This window comes from Calypte anna, chromosome 2 (assembly GCF_003957555.1).
Source record: "Calypte anna isolate BGI_N300 chromosome 2, bCalAnn1_v1.p, whole genome shotgun sequence".
NCBI classification, from domain to species: Eukaryota; Metazoa; Chordata; class Aves; order Apodiformes; family Trochilidae; genus Calypte; species Calypte anna.
In genome coordinates, this window is record NC_044245.1 from 6,079,351 (window position 1) to 6,107,285 (window position 27,935).

At 38.0% G+C, this 27,935-nt stretch overlaps 1 protein-coding gene across 5 annotated transcripts; it reads right to left on the bottom strand.

Annotated features, from left to right (window-relative positions):
- Nucleotides 1–27,935, bottom strand: WDR48 (WD repeat domain 48). 5 transcript variants are annotated; one of them, XM_030445804.1, is made up of 19 exons: nt 27,863–27,935; nt 19,072–19,212; nt 17,370–17,448; nt 17,003–17,085; nt 16,763–16,892; nt 13,563–13,651; nt 12,595–12,696; nt 12,004–12,228; nt 10,751–10,825; nt 10,304–10,406; nt 9,901–9,998; nt 9,319–9,426; nt 8,817–8,913; nt 8,194–8,289; nt 5,975–6,080; nt 4,446–4,533; nt 3,838–3,914; nt 2,597–2,789; nt 1–1,993 (listed from the first exon to the last, which is right to left on the bottom strand). In XM_030445804.1, exons 1-19 carry the CDS (start codon nt 27,908–27,910, stop codon nt 1,898–1,900), a joined length of 2,034 nt encoding a protein of 677 aa, XP_030301664.1. In that variant the 5' UTR covers nt 27,911–27,935; the 3' UTR covers nt 1–1,897. The 5 variants fall into 5 exon arrangements, with proteins under 5 accessions (XP_030301664.1, XP_030301665.1, XP_030301668.1 ...); XM_030445805.1 differs by lacking the exon at nt 27,863–27,935 and adding an exon at nt 27,254–27,325; XM_030445808.1 differs by lacking the exon at nt 9,319–9,426.

A 27,935-nucleotide genomic window follows, 5' to 3' on the forward strand; every position in this document is an offset into this window, starting at 1 on the left:
CTTTTAACTAAAGCCTTTTATTCTATACAACTGTGAAACATCATTTATCCTTCTGGCATTGCAGACACTTCTGTCAATCTTTTCCTGAAACTGCATTTAAGGGGTGGTTAGAGAGAGAAAAAAAAACCACAACCTTGGCTTATTTCAAACAAAATTAACTGGGAGCAATTCTAATGTGTACAATGGGACAACAAGACAACCAGGAAAAAACACCCAAAGAAACAGTGCCTATTTGAACAAGCATAAACCCTTTGCTATTAATAAATATAAGTCAGGACAGTTTATCAATAAAAGTTACAGTTCTGTTTAACCATTTAATTCACAAATAGCACTAAAACTGTGCAGATGTAGAACAACTGTGTCAAACTGAGCATACACAGAAATGGGAATTAAAAATGGAACCTGACTCTCAAAAGACAGGGAAAAAGACATGCTAGCTTAGTTCTGAACCATAGTTTTGTTGAAGCAATGAGTTTATTTAGCTAGGTTAAGAGTGCAGAAGGTAATGATTTGACTATTTTTTTCAAATAAAATACAATGAAAAATATTTTCCTTTTTGTTTCACCAATACAATCCCAGTAATATAATTTATTGGGACTTTCTTTAGGCCTCAACCTAAATCTTGATACCAAGACACAGGAAGGGCAAGAGCATATGTCTCCTGAAGAAACTCAAATAATATACTGCCCTTTGAAGGCACTTGTGCTTCTGTTTCAGATGAGGAATTCTTACACAATTTCTTTACGAGGATCTGTAAGTTTTTCTGGTTACAAATATTTTTCTGGGACAGCCCCACATTTTCTCACAAAAAACTGAATGCCTTTACCCCCTCCCCCCAATAAGTTAAACTCTATAAAAGACTACTATGAGTCTCTGACAATCACAAATTTTTAGAGATAACAGTGAAAAGAAGATCTGCACAACTCTGTAACAAAAGAACAACTGCATACAAAACTTTGGAAAAGAAAAGTATTTTTATATCATGAATATGAAATCTGCTGAGAAGTTTCTAAAGTTAAACATTAAACACATGAAGTTATTTGCAGAATGGTCTGAAGTTTTAACAAAATGTCACATAGTTTTGGAGCACAGTTAGGAAAAATCAGACTAGTGTGTCTTCAGAACACCTAGGACACAGTGCAGGAAGTAGTTATACACATATATATATATTTTTAAAAAAAATCTTTTAAGCTGCTGTAAAGCATGTTCACTCTATTATGATGCACAGCATCACTGGACTGACCCTGCTATAATATTTATCTAGTGTTCTTTTTCTGCATGTCAATAGCTCTCTAAAGCAAACATTTGCAGTATCAAAACAAGTCTAATGTTAACCCTTGTCTGCAACTAAACGGGGCCAATTCTTTAAAGTGTGCAATACCTATTTTCTGGTTTCCAAATTTAAGTGGTAGAAATGTTTGAGTAAGCTGTGAGAAAACACTGCAGGAAGTTTATGAATGGAATGTACTAAAAATATCTTGTGTGCAGTTCTGAATGATGTTGTGAACACAGTGACAAACGTGGCCAAACCGGTTTCATACCAAGCATGAGCGGATGAGGATATTATCTGGAAAAACAAAAGCAAAAAGGAGGAAGCAAAAGTCTGCACTGGATTATCATCCATTCTCTGTACATCTCACACAACATGAACCACTCAGGAGCTTCCCATCTCATTGGCCAAGACTAGGACAGACTTTAGTTTAAATCATATAGATTATTTTCTTCCTCTATATTACAGATCTATTAGTCACTTCAATTAAATGTATACTTTCTGTCCATACTGAGTCATTACAAGTCTCATCTACCTTAGGGGTTCAGTGGGCTTCTATAGCACTACTCTTGGAACCAGTACAGTATGGTCAAGTAAATAAGCAACCATTTGGGTCCAGCACACCCTTCACGTTGATTTCTGGCGATAATGAAGCGTCAGATCCCCACCACTCTTCCAGATGAAGTGCTTTACCGTTCGAAGGTCCATATTCGGATCCAAAACCTACATGGTAAAAATTCAACTTTTAATCTGCAAGATTGTCAGAAATTCAAAGCTAAAACACAACACACTGGTCGGGCAAAACAATCCTATGGGTGAACTGGCATAAAAAAAAAAATTAACCGTGCAGAGGCTCAGATTTTTCTACTAGCAAGCAGACCCTCTGCATTACTGAATGATTTTAACAATGTAACTTCACACTACAATCACCTCAATATTTAACCTTCATGCATTGACTACACTTACTAGAAAATTCATCATTTTGGACAAACTTTTAACTCTGCCAGCAAAGTGATATTAAAAACATCCCAAAAATGCTAGAAGTGGAACTAAGGAATTGCATTAAGTCCATTTGTTGGATACGAGTAACTAATCCTACAAAGGCTACTACTCAGACCATAACATGCATGCTATAGAACTTCCTTGGTTCAGCTGTCTGCAACTGTCTGAAGTTGAGCCAGCAGTCTTTAAAGTTTGCTTTGTCAAAATATTTACACAGTTTTTATAACCCGTAACATAACTTCAAGCTCAGTATTCAGAAATTCACAACTGATTCACTGCTAAACATTCCTTTTGTTTACATGATAAAATGCCCAACTAACTGACCTGGTCCTGGCACAGAAGTTCAATCTTCTCCTCTGCTAGCACAGCAATATCCTCTTCTTTTTCTTGTTCTCCTGCTTTTTCATTATTGGAAGAGCTGGTGGTCTGAGATTCGTTATCCAAGTTTATGATTTTCTCATACACGTGTTCCATCACTTTCCTCACCTGAAGCATATCACTTGCTGACAGTCTGTCTCTATAGAAGGTAAGAGAAGTTTGATAGGAAAAAACTTGAGAAATTGTATTTCTTGTCTTCACAATGCCTTAATCTGAAGCAAACTATGCAAGTATACATATAAACTCTTTATATTTTAATAGTAAATTATCAGAATCAACTGGAATACCATGATCATAACAGTTGTTTATCCAATGATTCAAAAGCAGGAGAGACTCTGAAAATTGTAAAAAATCTCAAAAGAAAAACAACCAAGTGAAAATCAACCTTTAGATTAAGAGTGCTGTACACAATCCTTACCCTTTCAATAGAAAAGGGCTTAGAAAGAGAAGGGCAGAGGGTATAGAATAAAAGCAGTAAAACAGAACATGCTGTTCACTCCCCTACACTAACAGAGAAGCATTCTAAAGAAGTAATCAGCAGCAGTTTTTCCTCAAAGTACACAAAAAAGGCTATGAAGCTCCTCTTTCAGAAATTGGCTCTGATGTGAAGAACTCAATGAGACTTAAACAGGACCTAGGCAATTGTGGAAACCACTCAAAATTGTTCCTTAGACATGGTAGCTATATAGTCTCCAGCACTGACTTCCTATCTGAGGATTTACTTGGATTTCTAACCCACATAGCTCCCAGTTACAGCTGACATGATGGCAAGACCATCTTGCACTCCCTACTGTCATGCTTTGTACTTTCCTCTTTTAAAATGCTATTATCCATCACTGTTAGCAACATAAAACATAAAACATAAAATTGTGGTTCTGAATGGTGTAACAATCCATAAATTCTCGTTTTCTTATAAAATAGCAAAGACAAAGTTTACTATCAGTAGTTAGTTCTTGGACATATCTCAGCATAAATGTAAGCAACTGCTCACTGAACCCAGAAGAAAACTGCAGTTCTTTCAAATATTCTAATACAATTCAGTGCTTCACAGTGATGCTGCTTACATGACTTGAAACTCATACAAATTCATCAAGCCCACTGCAATTCTCTAGCAAATGAGATTGTTGGGATTTTTGAGCTTGCAATTCTCTTACTGCATTTTTGATAGTCAAAGATGCTTTACTTACTTTTTTAGAGTTTTTGCCCCTGATGATGAATGAGGTTGGAGGTAGAAGGGAATCTTATTGAATTTGGGCATATTTTTCTAGAAGAAAACAAGTTTGAAATGTGTTAATTTAAGGCTGAACTATCAGCTCCTACTTCCACCAGCTGGTATGCGAAGTATATTCAGCTCCTAATTATCAAAAACCAAGAGAGATTCTTAATCAACACAACCACCACAGCTAACTTCCACATTACTCATGCTCCTGAGATGCTTCAGTTTAGACTGTGCATGTATCATCTGGCTTTGAATATAAATTATCATATATTTCAAAGGAAAGTAGATAGCTCCACACTTGAAGAGGAAACCAATTATGGACAGTACTTTGAATTCTTTTTTATGAGATCTTTTGTAAAAGGAATATAAGCAAAAATACTGTAGCTGAAAACAAAAAAGAATCTCAAAGGGTCTTGAATATAGACCTTGGGACCACTTATCTTAAATACAAACAGAGCAAAATTTTTAAAAGTCATTTCAGATCCTGTACAGTTAAAGGAAAAAGAAGTTCACCTTAAAAAAAAATAAAAACACACCAGAAAATCTATACCAATAATCTGTACCAATGATACTTACATCCACAGTGATGTCAATTACCCATTGTGGCACAGTTTCATTCAGAAGCATAGATTCAGTTTCACCACCTGAATCTCGACACAATAACCTAAGACATACAGAAATAACCTTTGTGAATAAAACCAATTTTTGTAATGTGCATTAAAAAACTTTCAGGAGAGGTCCTGCCCTCTTAATGGGCAGGGAACTTCGACCTGGTTAGCTGGCCCTTCATATCATCAAAATTACTGAGGAAGCCATCACATATTTTCTGTAAAGACCAGAAAAAGTAGCTACAGGAAGAAGACAGATCCCTAGAGCAGAAATGGGGAGAAACATCTCAGGAGACAACAGGCCCACAGAGAAGTTTAAAAAAACTACTTTGCACATGGATTGTGTATGTTTGTGTCTTGAAGTATTTAAGTGTCAGGAGAAAGGGAAAGGCACCTGGCATAAAGCAATTCTTTTCTGCTTGAAAAAGATGAGCTTTGCATTTAAAGCATTTGCTAAACCCCCACTAAATAGAAGGAATAAAAACAATTTTTAAGAAATGAGCACATACAATGGTGAAACAAAGCCACACAATATTTTGTAAATTCCAATTAAGCATTTAGGCAGGGAATCATGCAAGCCACCTCTTGCTCCCTCCAATAATGTCTTCTCAGTGTTCTGAGAACAAGCTGTATAAGACACAACATCCACCAGTACACAGAATGAATTCAAGTATTAAGCCCAAGTAGTATTACTTGTAAACACACTGATACTGTAGAAAAAAAAAATCAGTTTTCAAAGCTGAAGAGTTGTCCTGTCCAATTCTTGGACTGGAAGTTACATAGATTTTGAGCCTATTCAGCCTGGGAAACAAAACGAACAAATGAATCATCCCCACCCATCAAATTTAAAAACCAAAGTTAAAATTTTCTGTCAGTAAATATTAAATGCTTCACAGTATTTGAAAGCTTGGTATTTGTTCTGCAGCACTATTAAACTGTCTCTGCTGTGTCACACATCACACTTTAGCTTTTCAATGTAGAATGAAAAGAAACAGAAGAGTAATCCATGTTACACAACGGAACCTGTACTCCTACCTTCTAAGTTTAGGACCTTCTAATGGGTCATCAACCCTGTTTCTAAGAACAGAAGTCAACTCTCTAGTGAATAGAATCACCTGAGTCATTAATGCTCAGAGACCAGCACAACAGACCCATATGAGAGCTTCTACAGGAATTAAAGTAGCACAATTTCATTCTAAAATGAAGTTCAGTTCACCAGAAAGAGGACATCCAAAAAGATCTCAAAGCTGTAACATACAACTAAGAACAACATACAACTCTTACCATTGTAAGCCCCCCTACACCTTATTGATGTTCAAACTCACACACAGACAATGCAAGATTATAATTAACAGCTGCTTATTTTACCTGTCAAAAGTTTGTCTTGAACAGAGCACAGAACAGATGCCAGTGTTACATTTTTATACCATTTCTGCTTGCACAAAGGAAGTGATTGCACAAAGGAAGTGACTGCTAAACCATCTTCAGTTTTTATACCTGAACAAAGTGCGTCCTCCAGCCTCACCAAAAATAACTGGTGTGTGTGGTGGCACTTGAAAGTAGCCATTTCCTTTCTGGACTCTATTCTCCTGCTCACCATTCACTGTTGGAAAAAAATATATGCAAACAGTAAAACTGCACTAGACCTTAAAACTGAGTATGCATAGTCCAAAAAGTGTCATTTCCATATGCAGCAAATGTATGCCATAAATTAACAAAATCATAAGCTTAATTAAGAAAAAAAAAATCCCCGTTTCCAACACAAAGCAGGTGTATCAAAAGGAACACTTAGTGTAATGAGATCAACACAGGATGTTTGAAGTAGTCCAGTGTGAAAGGACTGTTTCAAAAGCCTTTAAGAAAAGGGCAATAGAGCTCCTGAATCAAAACCTGATTATTAGATTTCTCTTGTTCCTCAACAGAACTGAGGATTTGTCAAACTGCACAATACTATTATTAGAAACCAACTATAGAGATTCTTCTAACACAAGACTATTTTTTCCCCTCTACACTGACAGATGTCAAAACAGTTTACTAGTAAGAGGACGTGAACAGACTCCCATTTCCTTGAAGTTACTGCATTCTAAATTCAATTTATTTTTAGCTAGTTATGGCATTAAGGTCTTCAAACCCTGAAGAATCTGATTCCACATCAGATGCTTAGAATATGATTAAAGAAAAATCAGCATTATTTATGCACCTCTTGAAGAAGCCAGCTCCTAGTCATCATTCAGAAACCTTGAAACACAATATTGAAGTATTTAGGTACCCTCCTTGCACTTGAGAAAGTTCATCTTGATTACAGTAGAGCCATCTAATTACTGCATCTGAACATGATGTTGAATTCAAGCAACAAAAGAAATAGAAATGGCAGTCTCATGAAGTCAGTAATTTCTTAGCTTTCTAGCCAGCAACACATGCAGTGCAAGAAAGGTCCAAAACTGTATCAAGGAAAAGCACCCAATAAACAACACTTAGCCTATTAGAAGGTGTGAAATGAAACTGAAGTTATAGCAAGTGAAAAGTTCTGTATTTGAAAGATTTCCTTGTGACTATTAAGAGGAACCATAGTGCATATATATATATTTATATATACACACACACACACATATACTTAATTTCTTGCCTCTTTACACAAATTTTGGTGTCCAACAGGTGCACTTTATTTTCTTAAGTCACTGTTCAATGTCAGTTTCTTAACTGCTACTTTTGAAAGGGAAAATAAAGGCTGATTTTGTAGTGAATGTTCTAAACATTCCACTAATCCACAATTATTCACAGAAATAAGCAGTGCAGCAGTGTTCCAGCAATACTGAAACCTGAGTTATGCTTCCCATATATTTTCTGGATCTCAAGCTGTAGACTGTGAACACGTAGAAGTGTGAGAATCAGCATCTTTACCCTGAAAAGCCTGCCAAGTGCTGGAAGCCTCCCTGGAGATAATTTTTGATAAAAGAAAATAGCTAATTCTTGGCACAGTCTTTGTCATAAAATAGCAGGATGTTGCTGGACTTAGTTTTCTTAATTGCATTATCTGTAAAATGTAATTTCTTAGTTGCCAAAGATAAGACTTTTCAGTCAACTCTGATCTAGGATGAATTAATTTTAAAATAATTCACAAATTTTAGAAGTTACACAGTCTTTTATTCTGCCAAATACAAGCACTATCTTACATTTTACATAGCTGTGCAGTTTCTCATGCATAATTACTTAGCATTATTGCTGCAAAACACCCTCTTCAAGGTGGTTTTGTATAGACCTACCCCATATATTGTATCTACTGAATATATATTTTCCAAGAAATCTTTATTTTATCTTGTTCATAACACCTAGAAGCAAATTGTCAAGAGAACACTGGCTAATGTTGAACAACTGAACTATTGCTCTTTGCTGACATTAGCTAGGGCTGTTTCTTTTCCAAATCAAGTCTTATTTTTGCCTTTTCCATCAAGGTCTCACGTTTCTGTTAACTTCAGAATCATCTGTTCACCTCATTTTTTATGGACTAGGGTTCTTAAGTTTTTTGCTGACTATTTCAAAAGAAGAAAAGTACTCAGCAAATTTTGGGGTAAAGCTAATTAAAAGCATTAAAAAGCAGTCAATGCAATGAGACACCCGCAAGACAGCAAATCAAGTTGTATCTGTTAAAGAAACAGAATCAAACAGAATGTATTAACAAATCCTAAAAAAAAAATAAAAAATATTAAAATGCTAACCATGATTTATTTCATTTTCTTCTTCATCCATTGGATTGATATGTGTTCTAGGCCAATACTCCAGAAGTGCTTGTAGCAGAAGCCCTCCAAGGTTTACTGTCAACACACAACAAGGCACAACTCCAGTTACACAAAAACTTTTGCCACCCTAATATTCTACATTTGATCCACAGCTGAAAACTTTCCCAGAAGTTTGAGTGGTTCTGTTCCCAAAACAAACTATGCAAGGTCACAGAAATCTCCTTATCACAGAGCTGTAAGTCACAACTCTTCAGAAAAAGCTGATTTTAGAATCACTGATGCTGGATCACTCACATGCTATAACACTCTCTAGAACAGGTAATAGTTCCAAATTTAGCAATGTTACTTTTACCCTTTTGATTCTTGAGGTTTTAAAACCAAGGTAAATAGAAAACCTGAACATGACTGAAATGTTACCAAAAAAAAAAAAAAGGCAAATATTCTTTCTGGAGAATTCTCTGCAGAATTTAGTCTCAAGAAAATAAGCTCTAAAATCCAACCAGCTACTGACATATGTGTCACTGGAATACTTTCAAACATAAATACTGGAATTTATTCTACTTGCTTGTCTCAACAAAACACTAACATTAGTTAAAACTTACATTTTGGATCAGAGCCATCTGGACTGCTAAATCCAGCATCCTTTGCTGAAACCCAGGCTGCAAAGCAGTCACTTTCGTCCAAAGTAATTGTCAACATCTGTTGGAAAAAGGCCACCAGAAAAAGGAATGCAGTAGTTGTTTTGTATTAAACAAGGCTAGAAATTTATTTTGTTCACACTTAGCTGAGAATACAAACCAAAGAATTTCTAAATACATGAATGCACACTTTGTTTACCAAACTAATTCATAATTGGTATTGTTACCTTTATACTGGCCATACCATAGGAAAAAAAAACCCCAAACAAATGAAACCAAACCCAAAATAATCTGTTACTCAGATTATTAAGGACTGGGGTAAAAATTACTTTTTGGCTTAAAAAAAAAAATCTAACCCATCAGATAAATGATGTGTGATGTATACCACACTTAAACCTTTGTGAACAGTCTATGAAAATCTATGAAATGTGACATTGGAACAACAGATGGAAGAGTTCTATCTCACCCCAGTTTTCAAGTCTACTGAGAACCAGTTTGGCACATAAACCATTTTAAATCTCTTCTTAATTTCTTCTTCAAAATCTACTTTCCCAAGGTCTTCAACTTTACATGCCTGTACACCAAAACAAATGGAAAAATTTTTAGATTCTGAGTATTGAGTCCTATCAACATCTCTGATCTTTTCCTTGACTTTCATATACACTTGAAATGATTATGACTTATGATTTCTTCACAAGTACTGTTATACAGAAACAAACAAGTTAAAGGTTCCAATTTTTCAAGTTTCCCCCATCAGTATCAATATTTCAGTGAAACTTTCCAGCAAACACCAATATTTGTTACAGAGGGAGTAGCAAATTCAGCTTGACATCAATACCCAGCCTCATGTCTGAAAAAGATGCAGAAAAAAAAAAAAGAAAGCTCAAAAATGCCCCCTCCCCTTTCAAAAAGCAATCTGAATTATGTCTTGGGATAGAAAGATTTAATTTCTACCATAGGAGTCTCACACAGTAAATATATATAAAAAGAAGGCAGAGAACAATTAATCATCCAACAGTACATGTTTAATCTGAAATCATATACTTACCTTCAAGACATCCCAGTATGCCACATTATTATTTGTGTCTTTGGTTAATATGTGTCTCTTGTCATTAAGAATGTGGCACTGAATAATACTAGCACCCCCTAGCAAACAAACAAGAATTAAGGTCACTACAGTGAATTTTTTTTCCCTAGTATAACATTATATTAAGCTTTAAAACATGACATGTGTGATTGTTCTTTGGTTCCACTATTTTATGTAAGAGTTGGATATCACTAAGGTTTAAACACCATTTTAATTGTAACTAGCACTAGCTATATGATAACCATTTGTTTTGGTTGAAATCCTAAGTATTAAGTACCTAAAAAACTTGAACCAGTCTTAAGGATCTTCCATTTCTGTTAAAGACAACAGATTTTAGAAGGTATTCTAGAAAGCAGCTGTTTACCTTTTATAACTTGGTCAGGCTGTGTACATAGGGGTGGTATAGGATTGGTACAATCATTATCATAGTCTCCAGATGATCTAAAATTATGAATTCCCTTCAAGGTCTAAAGAAAGAAACACAATAATGACCCATTCAGAATAATCTATAAACTTTGCTTTTATCTGTAACAACTGCCAGTTCATGCTGCTATTTAGATGCTAAGTGTTGAGTGCCAATTGAGATAATTTATTTCTCCAACCAGCACGACAACAGAGCACAGAAAGTAATTCAAAACTTAATGACTTTTGATCAATTTCATCGTTGGCATTTTACAATTTTTTAAAAGAGAGCTTAAAGATCATAAGGAGTCACAGTCAATTTGCAAGCAACAGTCCAACAGTTCCCAAACAAAGACTGCCAATGCCATGACTACTTAATTGAATTCATAGTATAAAATGTATCACTTACCCATTTATTCACAGAGGATTTAGTTGTTGCAACCCAAAGAGCTGGAGGAGGATCAGCTGATCTATCAAGTTCCATCTAAATAATGAAACCACAGATACTTTCAGGAACACTTAACCTAATTTTCCTTTGTTTTATTACTATTGGCTCTGTGCAGACCTACTCCCACATTTGGATGGATCTCAGAAACAGCACTACTTTCAGTTTACTGAAGAGATCCTAAGTCTAAAGGAAAAGTAACTGAGATACACTTTTTGAAGCTCCAGAAAAATTGTTTCAAATATGCAAGCAAATAAATTCTGGGCACAGGCAATAGTAGATGCAATGTGCCTCAACAACAAGTATTTAAGTTATGCTGCAATCCTCTCAATGCACAGTTTGATAAGTACAATGTTTTCCGAATTACTTTGCCTTCAAATACTTCACATGGTTAGAAAGAGAATGCAAGAAGTTCTGTACCAATAAAAAAAGCAGAACTTTATATATTTGGCTTTTTCTTACATTTCTTGGACTGTAACTAAGTTCAGTCACATACTTTTTATACACCTACATGTTCCAAGGTTCTGTCATCTGGAGTTACAGAGAGCCAAAACATTCCCCAAAGCAGCCTTTTTCAGAAGACTCAAACATGTGCATGCAGTTTTCTCCAGTTCAGAACATATCATGTTTAGGTGTTCAAAACACCTACAGTAAGTTTTATTCCAGGTTCCCAGGAGTACATAACAAATTATAACAGTCCTGTGCATACATGTTGCTATTAAGAAACATGAACTTTTGTCTAAAGACTTGGCAATTCCAGTTTAGTTCCTTAAAACCATACTCGAGTCTGGTAAAAACAACTTTTCATGCTTGACTCATACTCAGTTTCAGTAACACTTGAATTTACATATTTTAGGTAGCTGCTGGGCATTTATCTTCTTCAAACAACTAAATTTCAGGTGTAATACAGGAGACAAAGCTAATATCCTGAAGATGTGGTGTATTAAACACATCCTTTTATCCCTTCTACCCTAAGCCACTATCTCATTAGACACCATGCAATACAATTAAACTTTCATACTGTCATTCCAGTATGACTGAGCACTGGAATAAGTTGCTCAGAGAGGTTGTGAAGTCTCCATTGCCTGAGATATTCAAAAGCATCTGGACCCAGCTGTAGATGGCCCTCCTTGAGCAAGGATACTGGTCCAAATGATCTCCAAAAGTCCCTTTCTGCCCTCAACCAGCCTGTGATTCTTTGAATTGAAATTAAATACCTTAAGAACTGGTGCCTTTTCTTCACAGATAAGCACACGGATATCGGGATTTCGTAAATCTGTACAATAAATCTTCCTGTCTCTTCCTCCTGAATAAACATGAGTGAAGGCTTCATTGGCCTGAAGAGCCCAAACACCTTCATCATGGACTCGGTACGTGGCTATGCACCTCTGCTGCCCAAGGGACCACAGGCGGATGGTCCCGTCAGAGCTGCCTGAAAGACACTGAGCAACAACCACCAAATGTCAATCAAGCAGGTATTTAAGTCCTCTAAAAATTATTTTTTCCATAAAGAGCTTTCATCATTCTTGTGAAATGGTTATATTTTTCCACTAAGACAGTGCTAAATGAAGACTGGAAGTTAACTCCAGTCACAATTTGCAGACATTTTATGGAAAACACCCCCTCTATACCTAGATGGACCTGTAATACAACACAGCTTTCACCAGTCTCCCTCCCTTAATCACCAAGGATCTGTAGAATACTTGTTAAGCTACTTCCTGTGATCTATGACACAAAATAATTCTGAAAAAGACCAATGACACTACTGAGTTCTGTAAAATGCCCTTGTCTCAAGCTAAAGCACAAACCTGGGTGCCATCTCTGTTCAACAGCAAAGCTTTTACATTGTCTGTGTGCCCTTTCAGTTTCATTAGTTTTGCACAAGTTCTCGGATCCCACACCCTTAGAACCTGTAAAGACAGACATTGGAAAACTGCCATCAGCATCATTCTTCCCAGCAGCTCATTTTCTCTACAGAAAATCAAGCCCTTCAGAATAAACTGACCCTTATTCCAATCATGCAGACATCTGCCACCAAAAATATACTTTATTAGGACAAGATAGACGTAACTAGATCATATGCATCCCTAATAATAACATGTGATTTTCTTTGTTGATTTTAATTTCATTTGTTCTGTTTTTTTGTCTTCTGAAGAAATTAAAGAGTGAAAGCGACAGGAAAGAGGACAGTGTGATGTGGGTTAGAAAAATAAAAGAGATTCAGAGAATCCTCTCAGATGCTTCACTGATGTACCCTATTTTCATAGTTATATTAACTTGGGAATAAAATTCTCTCAAGGTTAGAGTAGGTAATAAACAACTTGCAAGAGACATGCAGGGAATTTGCCTTCCTTTACAATATGGAGCATGGGCAACCTCTTGGGAACACCTGAACTTCATTAGCTCGCTTCATTTCCCATCTCCTGCAGGAGTCTTAAATTGCTGGCACCACTTCTTTCTTACCTGTGCAACTGCTTCAGTTTTTGTGATCATCTGACTAGTATATCCCCAAAATCAGAGCTCTTGTGGTGAAATATGATGTCTTGATAGAGAGATCTGATTGTCTGTGTATTAAAGCTATATGGATATACACACATCTTGAGACTGAGGCAGATATTTCTATCCTACACTTACACTCCTACCTCAATGAAGTGTCTGCCCTCACTATTCAAAACAGAAAAATTGCTACAGACAGAACATTGAAAATTAAAAGAATTATCTCTGTATACTAAGCTTTGAACAGAAGTGGAATGAGCCTTACCTGGTCTTCGCTTACCTTTTCAGTGGACCCCGATACAATAACTGTTCCCATTTGATTCATTGCAAGGCTGTAGATAGAGTCTTTGTTCCCACTCAGGGATGAAGCTATTTCAAAATAAAATTTACATTTTTCAATTTGAATTCTCTCATTTGAAAAACATAACCTAAAATACCATTTTTGAGTGAGTAATTATTTTAATATCCCCTTTGATCCATGAAAATACAGCCACTCTACCCATACATAGAGTTGCTTTAAAAAAAAAAAAAGACAATAGTGAACATATTGCTAGGAAAACCCCATCCTAATACTTAATCTGCTGCTGCATAAAAGCAAAGTAAACCCCCAGACTTATGGTCATTGGAGTCCTTTCCCCTTTTGGCTCTACAATTCAGGTCCAGGGCCATTGGGGTACTTTTGCTCTTCAGAACCACTTCATTAGAGAATGATACTTCCATGTGATCTTTTACACACTGTTTGGATGTAAGCACTGAGATTTTTTTCCCACCTGAGTAGCAGTAAAAGTCTCCATTATATAAAAATGGCTGTTACTTCAAAGAGATCTTACTGAAGTTACACAGCAGTGTTGAATTATGTTACTTGAGCAGGGATGCTACCTTTCTGTATGGGAAAACCATATGGCAGCTCCTCTCCTTAGCACCACTACTACCATCAGAGTTGAGGAATTCTGCACCATCTGTCCCAATCTACTTTTGGACAGATTAAGGGAACAGTCCCTCAAGTGGGAAAAAGACAGACACAGTAAATGAAAATCCCCTCTTCAGAGAGCACCATTAGGCATTTCATCAAGCCTCCAAACCACATGAGCTGGGAACAGAAATGAACTGTATTGCCAGCAAAAATGTAAAACTTTATATAAGGATTTATGTATATTATGGAAATGAGTTTCTAACAAATTATTTGTGACTCAGTATCATAAATATTTTGTCATAGTGAAGAATTATGCAGCTTTACTTCAGGGTCCTCTTAACCACTAGCTATGGCTTTTCGAAAGTAAACTTAGAAATCAGATCTATTCTTTGAAGTCAAAATAAAGTGACGGTCTACCACTGTCCCCAGATATTAGTTGAAGATAAAAATCAGAACTGAAAACTCTTGAAGGTTACTACACTGTTCAACAACCATGATAATTTGTGAAAGGATAATGTCCAGACTTGTCATAAGCTGGAGATCAGGAATGAAAGAGAATCTCAGGAAAACAGAAGCAAAATCCATGTAAGAATAAAAGGAAAGCTCAACTACACCCCCTTCTGGAAGGGACTACCTCTCAAAAGCAGTGTCTGTCCACTCAATTAAAATTATGGCTATCCTGCCTTGGAGACTCTTTAAAAACAGGGTTCCTTTTAATGCTGGCTTGTGTACATTGCTCCCCTGTAATCACATAGGAAATAATGCATGGAGAACATTCTCCATTTGCATTCTGAGAAATCAATATTGTTTGAAAGGCATGAAGAAAACCAGCTTCTTTAAAGACATATACCATGTTCTTCCCACCAGAAACACTGTTAGTTGGGAGCACTGAAAGAAAAACAATGCCCTCGCTTCCTCTTCCTCCCCTTTATGAAGCATCACAGTTTCAATTCTAGAAATGCAAATTTCCTTCTGTTACCTTAGAGGTAATGCCTCCAATTCTGCTTGATCTTGGGCTCAAAAACAGCACCAGCCCCACAGTATTCCCTGTCGCCCAGTGATGATTCACTTGCCTCATTACTGGTGCAATGTTCAAGAAGTACTTTTTTTCTTTTTTTTTTCTTTTTCACTCAAGCCCAAATTTACCTTCCTTCAAAAACCCCCCGCTCAACCAGAAGACAGCACAACAATAAGATACAATAATTCTGCTTTCATTGAAAGAAAACTTCTGGGAAATATAAGGTAAGTCTATTTAGTTATGTGCAGTCATATGCCATCTCAGTACTATCCTGCAGTCCAACAGAGCTCAGCAGAAGCCATCTCTTCTGAAGGCTACAGAGACATGCTAGCATGAGGCTTTACTTAAATTTAAAAGTCCTGTAGAACCACTTGATGCCTGCCTCTTATTTACAGAATCACATATTCCTGAAATTTCTTCCAAGTCTGTTGTGCCAATTCCAAATTGTATTTCTGAAGCTTTTTCTTAAGTCATTCAGTATCCTTATTTAGAAAAATCAATTGTAGCAGTGTAGCAAGATGGTCTGTTCTTTCTCAGAGCATGCACCTGAGACTCTGCTAATGCTGAAACATGTATCAAACAGGAAGGATAAAATGAAAGAGATCAGTCTCTTTGAACACTATTTTTCTAACTGACCTACAAGCAGCAAACCACAGCAGTCAAACTGGATCTCTTTCTGAAAAGATACATTGTAATATAGGCAATACAAATCAGGATGATGATGAACAAGATTTCTGTTATTCAGTCAGGCAATTAAATCTAACTGAACTTGACAACAGGTGTCATACTCCCCAGAAGACAAACTTAACAAGCTCTGTCTTGACTACTCTAAGCAAGCAGGGCTGGAATTGCTCTAGGGGGAAAAGACCTCATAATTTATTGTAATGTTCTTACTGGGACAGAGATGCAAGACAGATCACTTCTTAAAATGAAATTATGACATTAGAGATTAACACTGGTAAGTAGAACCTATGGACAATTTCCCCTTGCATTCCCATATGTAACTAGGGAGTTAGATCTCACCATTATGTATACTTACATGTAATTAGTGCTCAGAATTAATTTGCACATTTGTTAATCGAAATTTATCTAGTAACTTTGTTTTTCTGACAGGTAGATTTGATAAATGTATAAGGTTCTACTTCAGAAGGTGTACTGCATTTTTTACAGCTTGTCTAGAAACAAAACCACAACCAAATTATAATATCCAAAAAAATGTACTGACAAATAGTCTAAGGGAAAATGTATATAACAGGTTAGTTGTGAGAAGTTCCTAAACCTAGAGCTCTGTCCACTTTCAGAGAACACCAGCACATTACATTTCAGGAGAAAATGTTCACAGACCTCCTCTCTATTCTAATTGCTGTGGCTTTTGACTGCTCTGTATTTTCAGCTGTTACATAATGAAACTGAATACATGTTAATTCCACCTCAAACTTTCTTGCATATTCTTTATGTACACATAGAAACACTGGTATGTACTGGCATCTTCCAGATTATGCTACTCAATAAAATGCATTGTGTTTGCCTTCCTTCCCTGGGTACCTACTTGTTACGGTGTTATTTGAGGCAGTCAGTGCTGTCAGGGTATTTACATCCCAGAGGAATATCTGTCTGTCCAGCCCAGCAGAGGCTACCAGTTCCTTATCTTTTGCATATGCCAAAGCTTTCACATAATCCTACAATAAATGCAAAGACATCAATCAACATTATTATCCATCTGAAGTCTACATGTTAATATTTAGAAGACTGTCAATGATAACATGAAGTATTTACAGATGTTTTTCACCTTATGCGTCCGTAGTGTTGACATGCAAAATCCCTTATGTGCATTCCACACCTTAACAGTAGTATCTGAAGAAGCAGATATCACTAAATTGGAAAGAATAAAGAGTAAACTTAAATGAACTGCATATTACTGTAGAGAATATCTGTACTACTCATCAATTTTCTTCTCAAAAAGATTAAAAGTATGATATCTAAACACGTTTTTCAGTAAAACACCTGTTTACATTATTTACCAAATTTAGAATACACATCACAGAAATTCATCTTTAACACAAAAAGATGGAAAATAATTAATATTCTTAAGTAGTTAATATACTTCATATACACTATTTCTAAATACTGTACTTTTCAAACATTTAAGTACTTACATGTTTTACCATTGCAGCAGAGCACAATATCATTTACCCAATCTGTATGATGTTCCATAGATGCTATATAAGGGTCTTGCTGCAAATTAAGAAAACAAAAATCATAAGATCCCTTCACAAATTGAAAATGTGGTGACTGTCAGATCCTGTTGTGCCCTTTCTTCAGCCTTCAAATAGATCAAAAGTTGCCTAATGTAGTGCTGCTTGGAGTCACTATTCCAAAATTTTATGTGAAAAAACTATGCAGCTATGCAAGGTCTCAGTAATTAGTTTTCAGTGGAACTCCTATTTTAAACTATATATTTTAAAATTTAATTTTGTGGATAATTTTACCTTGAAGTGTTTGGTTTTGTAACACAGAAAAACAGGGACTGCCAAGCAAATATTTTTCATTTATGGGATTGGACTTGTTCTGCTAGAAAGGGGAGCAGAGCAAACAAAATACAATGATGTCTCAGGATCTCTCCAAGTTATGAACTTCATGAGGTTTTACATTCTGCACTTTTCACATGGAAGCAATGGTTTCCAGTGATCTGCTCAAGTTCCTAACACTGGCCTTTTGTTCAGTGGGACCCATTCATCAGTATACACTGGGGGAAATGTACCTGGAAAGCAGCTTGGTAGAAAAGGACCTGGGGGTCCTGTTAGACACCAAGATGAACACCAGCCAGAAATGTTCCTCTGGTACCCCGAGCTGCATTATGCAAAGCATGGCCAGCAGGTCAAGAGAGGGGATCTTTCCCCTCTACTCAGCACTAAAGGGGGGCACATTTGGAACAGGAGGTCCATGTCTGGGCTCCCCAGTACAAGAGAGACATGGAAATACCAGAGAGAGTCCAGTGAATCACCATGAAAATGATTAAGAGCCTGGAGCAATGCATTTGAATACCTGAAGGTATGGAAAAAGGAGAGTTAGGGTCTTTTCAGTGGTGGCCAGAGGCAGGAACAGAGGCCATGGGCACCAACTGAAACACAGGAGGCTCCTTCTTAACACCAGGAAACACTTTTTCACTGTGAAGGTTCCTGAGCACTGGCACAGGTTGCCCAGGGAAGTTTTGGAGTTTCCATCTTTAAAAATACTCACAAGCTACCTGGAAGTGCTCCTGGGAAATGAGCTCTGGGTGGCTCTGCTTGAGTAGGGGGTTGGACCAGATGACATCCAGACCTCCAACCTCAAATGTTCTGTGATTCTGTGGCCACTAATTTTGCTTTCTCTCCTCAACACAATACATTTGGTTGGTGAAAGTAAGCAAGCCAACAGGATCTGATAAGTGTGTCCTTTTTTCCTTCAAAGGAAGAATAATGAAGGGGAGATGACTTAGGATTCTCCCAAAATATCAGAATATACAAAATACTCATTGACTAAAGTTAATGATCCATCAGAATGTACATTCATAACTAACAGAATATACACAAAGTGACTGTATCTATGCCTCCTTTATCACTGGAAATGGCATCATTCTATATTTAATTTTTTTTTCTTTCAGCTGTGATGAGTTCTTAAGAGGATCAGCCTAAATGTAGATTTGTGAAATCCCACTTATTTTGTAACAATATTTGCAGCATCAAAATTACCTACCCTAATAATTGGCAGCTGCTAGAAGAGAGTACCCTATGTATATATGTAGGCAGCTTACTAGCATGATAACTTGGAAAAAAGTAGGTTTAGGGAATCCTTCATAGGAATCCTCTCTTGACTTACCTTGTGCTGACTGACACTCCATATCCTTATAATAGAGTCTCGGCCTGCTGTGAAGAGTCTGTTTAATGCTGGATCCAGCTGAAGTGCATTTACCCCATTCCGATTGTATTTCTCCACTTCATCCCTAATCACATAGGAGACCTAAAATACATTTACACAAATTTGATTAAGGTACCAAGATTGACTTGGCTGTAAAATGCTAACATCTAATTTCATCTTCACGAGGTTCTCAGGGAGAAAATATTAAGAGCTTCACTAATAAGCCTGTTAGTTTGAGGGTAACCAACAACACCTCAGTCCTTTCAGCCTTGAAAATGGGGAAGAATCATAGAGAAGGTATGAGCAGTGCTGAAACTGAAGCCCACAGGATTATTTAATCTTTACAGCTCAGGCTTAGACCCAGAGAATCCTTAGTTCAATTCTCTGCTCTGTGAAGATATTCTGGGTGATCTTAGAGAATGCACCAAGTTGATGTCTCACTTTCTAACCAGGTTTCACAGTTTCTGTGGTTGGGAAAAGAACATTTCCCAGGCTCACAAAGGAGAGGATACTGTCACTAAGGATTATAAAGCACTGAAGGACTACAGACACAAATTTGAGATACCTGTTTTAGGTATCACTACTATTTTGAAAACAATTTTTTTAAACAACCAACTTTGTAATATACTAAGGACAAATATTCACCACTCTTTCAGATAAATAACTCCTTTCTTTCCTTCTGTATTTGACTGTACTGTGTGTATAGTTTATTTCATCATTTTATTCAGAAGCACTAAAAGCAGATTTGAAGAGACACACTGCAAAGACTACAGTATCCTCCACTACCACTGTTCAGTAAACATGATCATAAGGCACTGCAGCTTCTTCAGAACTACCCCATTCACTCTGCTGCATGTCTCCTGATCACAGAGTTTGCAAAAGTTTATGCTTTATTATCAGTAAAGCTCCCACACATAATGAAGAGGAAGCTGGCAGCTATGCTCCTTCCCAGATTCTGTAAAATATAACCAGAACAATGTATAATTTTAGGCTTGGTATAATCCCATCTGCCCACTGCAGGAATCAATTGGATACTTAAGTACCAGTGTTTTGAAAAGCTTTCAAAGAGTAATCTTGGGCTAGAGATCTAAAGGTAATTTTTCACTCCAGTAACTGTATTAGAGAAGCATAAAGAAAATATTTTTCCAGATCAGATCTCAGTTACACAAAATAAAACCAACAAATTATTATAATTGAAGAAACATTTTGCAGCATCTCAAATTCTATACCACAAGAACTGACAGGTCCATTTGGTGAAGGTGGGCAACACCTCAAATGAATTATCCCATCCCAGAGCAACACAGTAAGAAAACTGATCCTTCTAGAAAGCACCAGTCCAGTCTTACAGTACATTTTAGAAACAGCTGCAACAGCTCTACAGACCACCAGTGGAGGACCAGCTTCCTGAATCCTTTTGCCCTAATACTCTCTATTACCACTCCACAAGTCAATTTACTACATTTATTATGTGATATCCCAAAGCTCTTAAAGAAATTCCTGCTCAGTCTTCATTAGCCACTCACAATCCTTGTAGAGCCTTAGCTCTTCCAGGGTTTCAATTTGTCTCCTAATTTCCAATTCTCAGCTTCCCTCACTCATTCCAGGCTCATCCATAACATTCTTGCTATCCACACTCAAGTCTCCACCCCCCTACACACAGCTTCTGAGACATTACTGAGAGAATTAGTTGTCAACTATACATTTTTATGTTGTTATTTGGGTTTTGTATGTGCAACTCCACACCTGGGTTTGATCCTATCATGTCCACATTGCTACAGATCCAGACCATTCCAGTAAAAGAATGTTATAAAGTGAAGGTCTAACGTGACACAAAACAGAAGGCAAAAGGATGGCCATCAAACCCACCATTTTCAAACTCCTTGAATAAAGCCAATGAAAATATTCAGTTACAAAATACTTAAGTACGATCAGAAAATACCCAAAATTAATGGAATTCAAAACCAAAAGGCTAGCAGGTTAGATTGGGTGTTAGCTGCTAGGGAGAACAATCTCTTCGCAGATGACACTAAGCTGGGGGGGAGTGCCGATCAACTGGAAGGCAGGAGGGCTCTGCAGAGGGACCTGGACAGACTGGAGAGTTGGGCTGATTCCAGTGGGATGAGGTTCAACACGGCCAAGTGCCGGGTCCTGCACTTTGGCCACAACAACCCCATGCAGCACTACAGGCTGGGCACAGAGGGGTTGGAGAGCAGCCAGGCAGAAAGGGACCTGGGAGTCTGGATTGACAGGAAGCTGAACATGAGCCAGCAGTGTGCCCAGGTGGCCAAGAAGGCCAATGGCATCCTGGCCTGTATCCAGAACAGCGTGGCCAGCAGGTCCAAGGAAGTGATTCTGCCCCTGTACTCAGCACTGGTGAGGCCACACTTTGAGTACTGTGTCCAGTTCTGGGCCCCTCAGTTCAGGAAGGATATCGAGGTCCTGGAGCAGGTCCGAAGGAGGGCAACCAGGCTGGTGAAGGGACTCAAGCACAGACCCTATGAGGAGAGGCTGAGAGAGCTGAGGTTGTTCAGCCTAAAGAAGAGGAGGCTCAGGGGAGACCTCATCGCTCTCTACAACTCCCTGAAAGGAGGTTGGAGCCAGGGGGGGGTTGGTCTCTTTTCCAAGGCAACTCTCAGCAAGACAAGAGGGCACGGTCTTAAGTTGTGCCAGGGGAAGTTTAGGTTGGAGATTAGAAAGAATTTCTTTACGGAGAGAGTGATCAAGCATTGGAATGGGCTGCCCACTGAAGCGGTGGATTCTCCGTCCCTGGAGATATTTAAAAAGAGACTGGATGTGGCACTCAGTGCCATGGTCTAGCAACCGCAACGATGGTTCAAGGGTTGGACTCGATGATCTATGAGGTCCCTTCCAACCCAGCCAATTCTATGATTCTTCCCAAAATACAGTGCCAGACTCAAGACCAGCAGGGGCCCTTCAGTTCTTGCTTCTCCAAGCTGCTAGCAGGATATTTTTTGACAGTCACCCCCCCTTGATTTGTTGTATAATGTAGAGCTCTTTATTCCTCTCATAAATAAGACTGTCAGACTATGTTAGTCACCCAAGTATTTTAAGGAGCTTTTTTGCTCATCAAAATGTTACTTTTTTAATTTACAAGAGTTCAAGTAAAGAACAGCCATAAATAACTATTTTTAAAATGCAAACAAGCAAATGTCAGCTTCCTTGAGTAAATAAGGTACTTCTTATATGTAATTCTTACTTTCATGGCCCTGCAAAAGCTGAGAGCTGTATTCCTATGTTGATCTCACCAGAATTAAAGTAATTTCATAATTTCTTAAAATGCAACAGGCAAAATATTTTCTTGCTAAAGAAAATAACTAAATATTGTTCTTTATGCAGAAATGAGCACTGGAAAAAGACCACAGAGATTAGATGTAGTAAGATAATTTATGGAATTTGCCCAACTCTTTAATATCTACCTGGAAGACCTTGAAACCATGGCTGTCAGCTCCACTGGGCACTTCTTTTTCCATCAGTCAAAGACATGACTGGGGAAGACTGACACCCATTTCCCACTGCCACCAGTACTGAAATACTCAGCTAAGGTGAACTTTAATTGGGCCTTTATTCTTTGTCATAATTTCCACACCTTAATTTAGTCAAACACCTCCTGGCAAGTATTGTTTATATTTCAAGAGAACTGAGGCATAGAGAAGAATCAAGGTTCTTTCAGGGTTAATGAGTCTGTGGTAGATGTAAGAGTAAACAATAGATCTTGGTACCAGTTTAGCATTAAATATTATCCTTTCTTCTTCTGTGAGAAACTTGACAAAATAAATCTACTGTAACAACTGAATTTTAAAAATCAAAATCATATTTCTTACTGTTCCATTTTTGTGTGTGTGTAAATACATGACAGCTTAGATGGAAGAAAAAAATGGCAAAAAGACAACATAAGAGCTTGATCTAAATTACCCAGCAGTGCCTGCTACAGAATTCAAGCAGTTACTCTTGCCTCTCCTCAGAACTATAATTCTAACAAGTTTTACTTTCCACCCACAGAAGGAATAGTGTACCTTCCCTGATCAACTGCCTTAAAAATTTAAGATACAAAAGAAGGAAAATAAATTCCTATTGTATAAGAAGAGGTAACAATAATGTTCTTCACATCATGGTAAGAAACTCTGACAGCCATTTTTCAAAGATAAAGGTGATTCTAAACCAAACTAAGCATATGCTCTTTAAAATTATTTATTTTAAAATTGCTAATACTAAAAGCACAAGGGGAGAAAATTAAGATGAAAGAAAATTATTTTGAGGTCAGCAAGTTTATTGGATACCAGACTAACATTTCAAATGAATTCTGCTATTTGAGCAGTTTGTTAAGGAAAAGTCAAACCACTTTTCATGAACAGAACATGAATGGAAAATGATAACTATGGCACAAAAACAGGCTCCCCAAGTCCCACTGGAAGCTCATCCCAGTGACTGTCAGTTGCTTGCATTAGAAATAGTTAATACATTTACTTTCTCATCCAAAATAGAAAATGTTAAACAGTCCACTCTAGCAAATCATTCAAACTAAAATAAACATTTTATATTTAAAATACCCTAGAACAAGACACACAGAATATGTGGTTGAACTAAAAATAACCTCACAATACATTTGCCATACATCATATGGAACATATTAGAAAGAGAGTTGTAACACCAGAAGCATCCAGGTTTGTATGCAGAGATATTAACTACATAATAACAAGGGGACAAATGAGGGGTCCATAAAATCTATTGAAAGGATGCTGAAATGCCACTTAACACAGGGAGCTTAATATGGATCTACCAAAGCAGTAGAGGGTTGATTTAAAAGACTTGACACTTGAGTAAGAGTGGTGGGCAGCAAGCAAATTCACTAAACCCAGAAGTTCACTAGGTTAAACAGAGGAAGATTGCTGTTAATCCACATTCCTATTTTGTGGAAAAAAGGTCAGAAATTGTTTTTTTGTTTCTTTAATTTTCAAAATTTGAGTGTTACTGGGTACAGAATAACTATATAAACACCTATAAAAATATAAAGCATGAGTCTATGATTCTTTCTACACACACCCCTAAGCAATGTAAAAGCAACAGGCTTCAGAACAGGAAGAAACTGCTCTGAAAAAAATCCAACAGCAGCACAAACATCCTTATTGCTTCAGATAAAGTCCCGTGCTATGCCTGGAAAGGACTGTAAAAGTCCCCAGGACATTTATGACTCCTGGCACCAGATGGCATTCCCTGCAAGCATGGAAGACCAAGAGCACAGCTCTGTGCACTGCATTGATTCACCAAGTCAGCAGCAAACCACGAAGAGGGTGATGACTGAGACAGAGCACTGTTGTTTTATTGCCATGAAGGTCTGGGAGAGGCAAAATTTGTGGGATAAAAAGATATTTTAATAACCACCAATGCCTTTTACATTTATGCTGCTGTAGCTTTCATAAACTCCCACAATGAGTAAGAATCTTTCACTGCAGTACACAAATGTTACAAGGTGATGGATCCTCATTACAAAGAATTCATGGGATTCAGTACCCTAAATGGATCAGAATTAATAATTTTTATGACTAAAAGCTCCAGAGATAAAGCTACTGTCAACAAATCCATTTTAGCCCACAAGGCCAAGTGAGTTTCTTACAAATTCTATGATGTCTCCTTCATGAGGAGTGCATCAGCTGATCTGACACCTTGCAACCCGTGCTACATTACAGCCCTTCTAACAGATTTTATCTTACTAGATGGCTATAATTTGCTTTGAAAAATCCCATCACACCCTCATGTTGGAAGAGATAGTGAACAGCCAAGCTCTGATGGCAGCCATTACTTCTCTGTAAGTAGGGAAAAAATCCAGACACAAATGCTATTGTGAGCAATTAAAAACCTGGTATTTCTCAAAATCACTGGAAGGATTCCACAAGCTCTGACAGGAATTGCATCAAAAAATGACAGGAGCAGCAGTCAACCACCAAGGAAAAACAAATTTTAAAAATAATCCATTGCCTTTGTATCTTGGCAGAGCAGATGTATCCCTTAAAATAAGATTTTAAGTGAAGAATATATTGATGTTTGAATTTTTATCAGGTGCTCCAAGCTCTAGAATACAAGTAAAGGAAGGCATGAAAAAGTTAATTGTATCCTTATAAAATGGAATCAAATTACTGGCTATATGTTTCCTTATGATAAATATATTTTATATGCTTACTACACATATAATAAAAATAAAATTTATATGAAACCAAACAAATTATGGCCTACAAAATCTAGTGCTTGTGCAATAAATGATACTATTAAAAAATTCAGTAGTAGAAATGTTTTGAAATATAAAGGTTTGTTTCACTTGGTACTTGCTGTCACAATGCAGTATTAGTGCATAAATATGGCAGTCAGTGAAAAAGATCACCTTATTCTGTACAGGGCAGAAATGAGCCAAAATGCAATCAACAATTTTATAATAACAATGCTGATGCAAATAACTTAAGGCAAAATTCCTCTGTTCTGTCAACAGTCCTGGAGCGTGGGGGTGAATTTATTCTGGCCAGGCAGCAGGTTTGGGGCAGCAGATACAGTGCAGCCCCTCCAGAGCAGCTACTTTTAGCCTCCTGCTGAAAAGCAGCTTCATCTTGAATTAACTCCCAGTATGATCTCCAAAAGCTACAGAACATGCCCAATTGTTTCTCATCACCCAGCAGTGTCTCACACACACCTCTGTGTCCCCATTCTCTTCCCAAATCAGACCACCCTACAACCCCAGACTTCATACCTGCAGAAGCTTCAGGAACACCAAGAGCCTGTCACTGGGTATTTCAAATGCCTGACTTACATTTAAATAATTAAACTTCTTCCCTTTTTAAATTTTTTTTAATGCATGGGATTGATTTTGAGATCTGAACCACCTATTACAAACATACAACTATATGCAGAAGCACCCTACACTGACTGCTATGGATAGTTCTGCTTACCAGTAAAACAGGTGCATCCAAGATAATAATAGTTCCCATTTCCATAAACTTCAATCAGCTCTCCTGTCATGCAAGGAACTGAGTTCCTCCATGCCCAAGAGTTAATTTTTTTAGAAAGCTTCTCCCCCAGCCTCATGGTTTTAGGAGAAATTTCTCCCCTTCTCACTCTCTCTAAAGCTTGATGCAGCAGAACCCTAAATGCTCAGCCATTGGGAAGGAAAATAAAATATTAGTGGTTTTAACCTTCCCTCAGCAGCTGATGGTTACCAGAGCCACTCAGAATTCCATGGCATGAAAAAAACCTGTCTGTAACCCAGTAGGTGAAATGAGTGCAGGAAAATACTTAGCTTCTACTCAAGGCTTTATAGATGCTTCTAATCTAACCAAGGTCACCCTTTGTATTTCTAAACTTACAGTGCCCTGACTGAAGCAGAGCTCAGAGTAACAGTACCTGAGGTGAAAAAAAGAAATCATGAAACGCAATGGAAGTGGAAAAAAACATGAACCAGCACACTACCTGCTTGTAAATACAAGGTTTTGAGCAAAGCAACCACTGAAAAAGGAATGAAATTATAAAAAAGGGAACAATGTGGTCTTTGATGCATGCTGCAGGGAAATGATACTACATAAAGAAGTAGGGCTACATCAAAGAAATAATATTGTTATCATTAAAACATCCTGCTTAGGAGAGCAAGCTGCAAAAACTTGCTTATGGCACAGGCAACAAAGTCAATAAAGGGAGATTATATTTTGAATTCTTTGTATTTTAAAAGATGTCACAGTGTCTTTTTGGAAGGGCAAAGGAAGTCTTTATGCAGTACTACTGACTGAGTGCTTATCTTAATTGTGAAAAACACTAAAGGCAATAAAGAAGTGCACACTTCCTCTGTGTGACAAAACACAGAAGAAACATTCAAAAATCAAACTTATCACTGTTGGGAACGTTCCTACTGCTATTTCAGGCTTAATCAATATCTCTTCTGATCAAAGTGTACAGATACAGCTGAAACTTGCACTTCCCACTAGAGGCAGGCAACTTGGCACACTGATAAAGTATTGAATCTTTTCCACAGTGAAAGCTGTAAAAACACTTAAAAGTGCTGGCAGTATCATGAACAAAAATAAAGAAAGTTGGGGACCATAATTAAGCTATTTTCATGACTTTCCTATAAAGAGTCAGGACTTCTTACACACATTCCACTAACTCCAGTCTCCACCGAGGCTACGAGCAGGGCACTGCCCGCATCAGGACGACCGAGGAGCTCAGGGGAGCTGAGAAAGTTGACACCCACCCGAACAACGAGGCCCGAACCTCCCTTTTAGAGACATTGACCAGAGCGGGAAGCAGCCGTTCATCTCTGCCTCTGCCGGGCTGGGGAGCCTGACCCGGTTCGGCAGCGAGCAGCACCTCCTCCCTCTCTCCCCCCAGCCCAGCCACTCGCCCTCTCCACGGGCGCCAGTGGAAGGAGGGGAGCGCCGTGGGGGTTTCTTTCCTCCTTCTCAGTACCGTGGGGAAAAAGAAGGAGGCGACGGCGTCTCCACAGAAACCCCTCAGCCTCCCAGAGCAGCCGCTGCCACAGCCCCGAGAGGCCGCAGCAGGAGCAGCCCTGAGGGGTGCCCTCCCCTGCTCGCTGCCCTCCGGCCGCCCCTCCTCTGACTGACCCCACCCCCGCCACCGCCTCTCTCCAGGGGCCGCTCTCCCCCTCCCGTCAGACCGTGCCGGACCGTGCCAGAGCCCCATAGCGCCGCGCATTCCCCCTCAGCCCCACGCCGGTTCCCGCTGCCGCCTCCCCCCTCACCTGCACTTTCCGCCGCCCCGCCGTGTTCTGCCGATGATGCGCCGCCATCTTGCATGTTGACACTCTGATGTCA

Excerpts from the sequence above, each read along its gene's own strand:
- WDR48 (XM_030445804.1), bottom strand. The coding sequence starts at position 27,910 with ATGGCGGCGCATCATCGGCAGAACACGGCGGGGCGGCGGAAAGTGCAG. Across the intron at positions 17,086-17,369 it reads CTGCTGCAATGGTAAAACAT|TGATATCTGCTTCTTCAGAT; the intron begins GTAAGTACTTAA and ends TTTCCAATTTAG. Across the intron at positions 1,994-2,596 it reads AACTTCTGTGCCAGGACCAG|GTTTTGGATCCGAATATGGA; the intron begins GTCAGTTAGTTG and ends TTTACCATGTAG.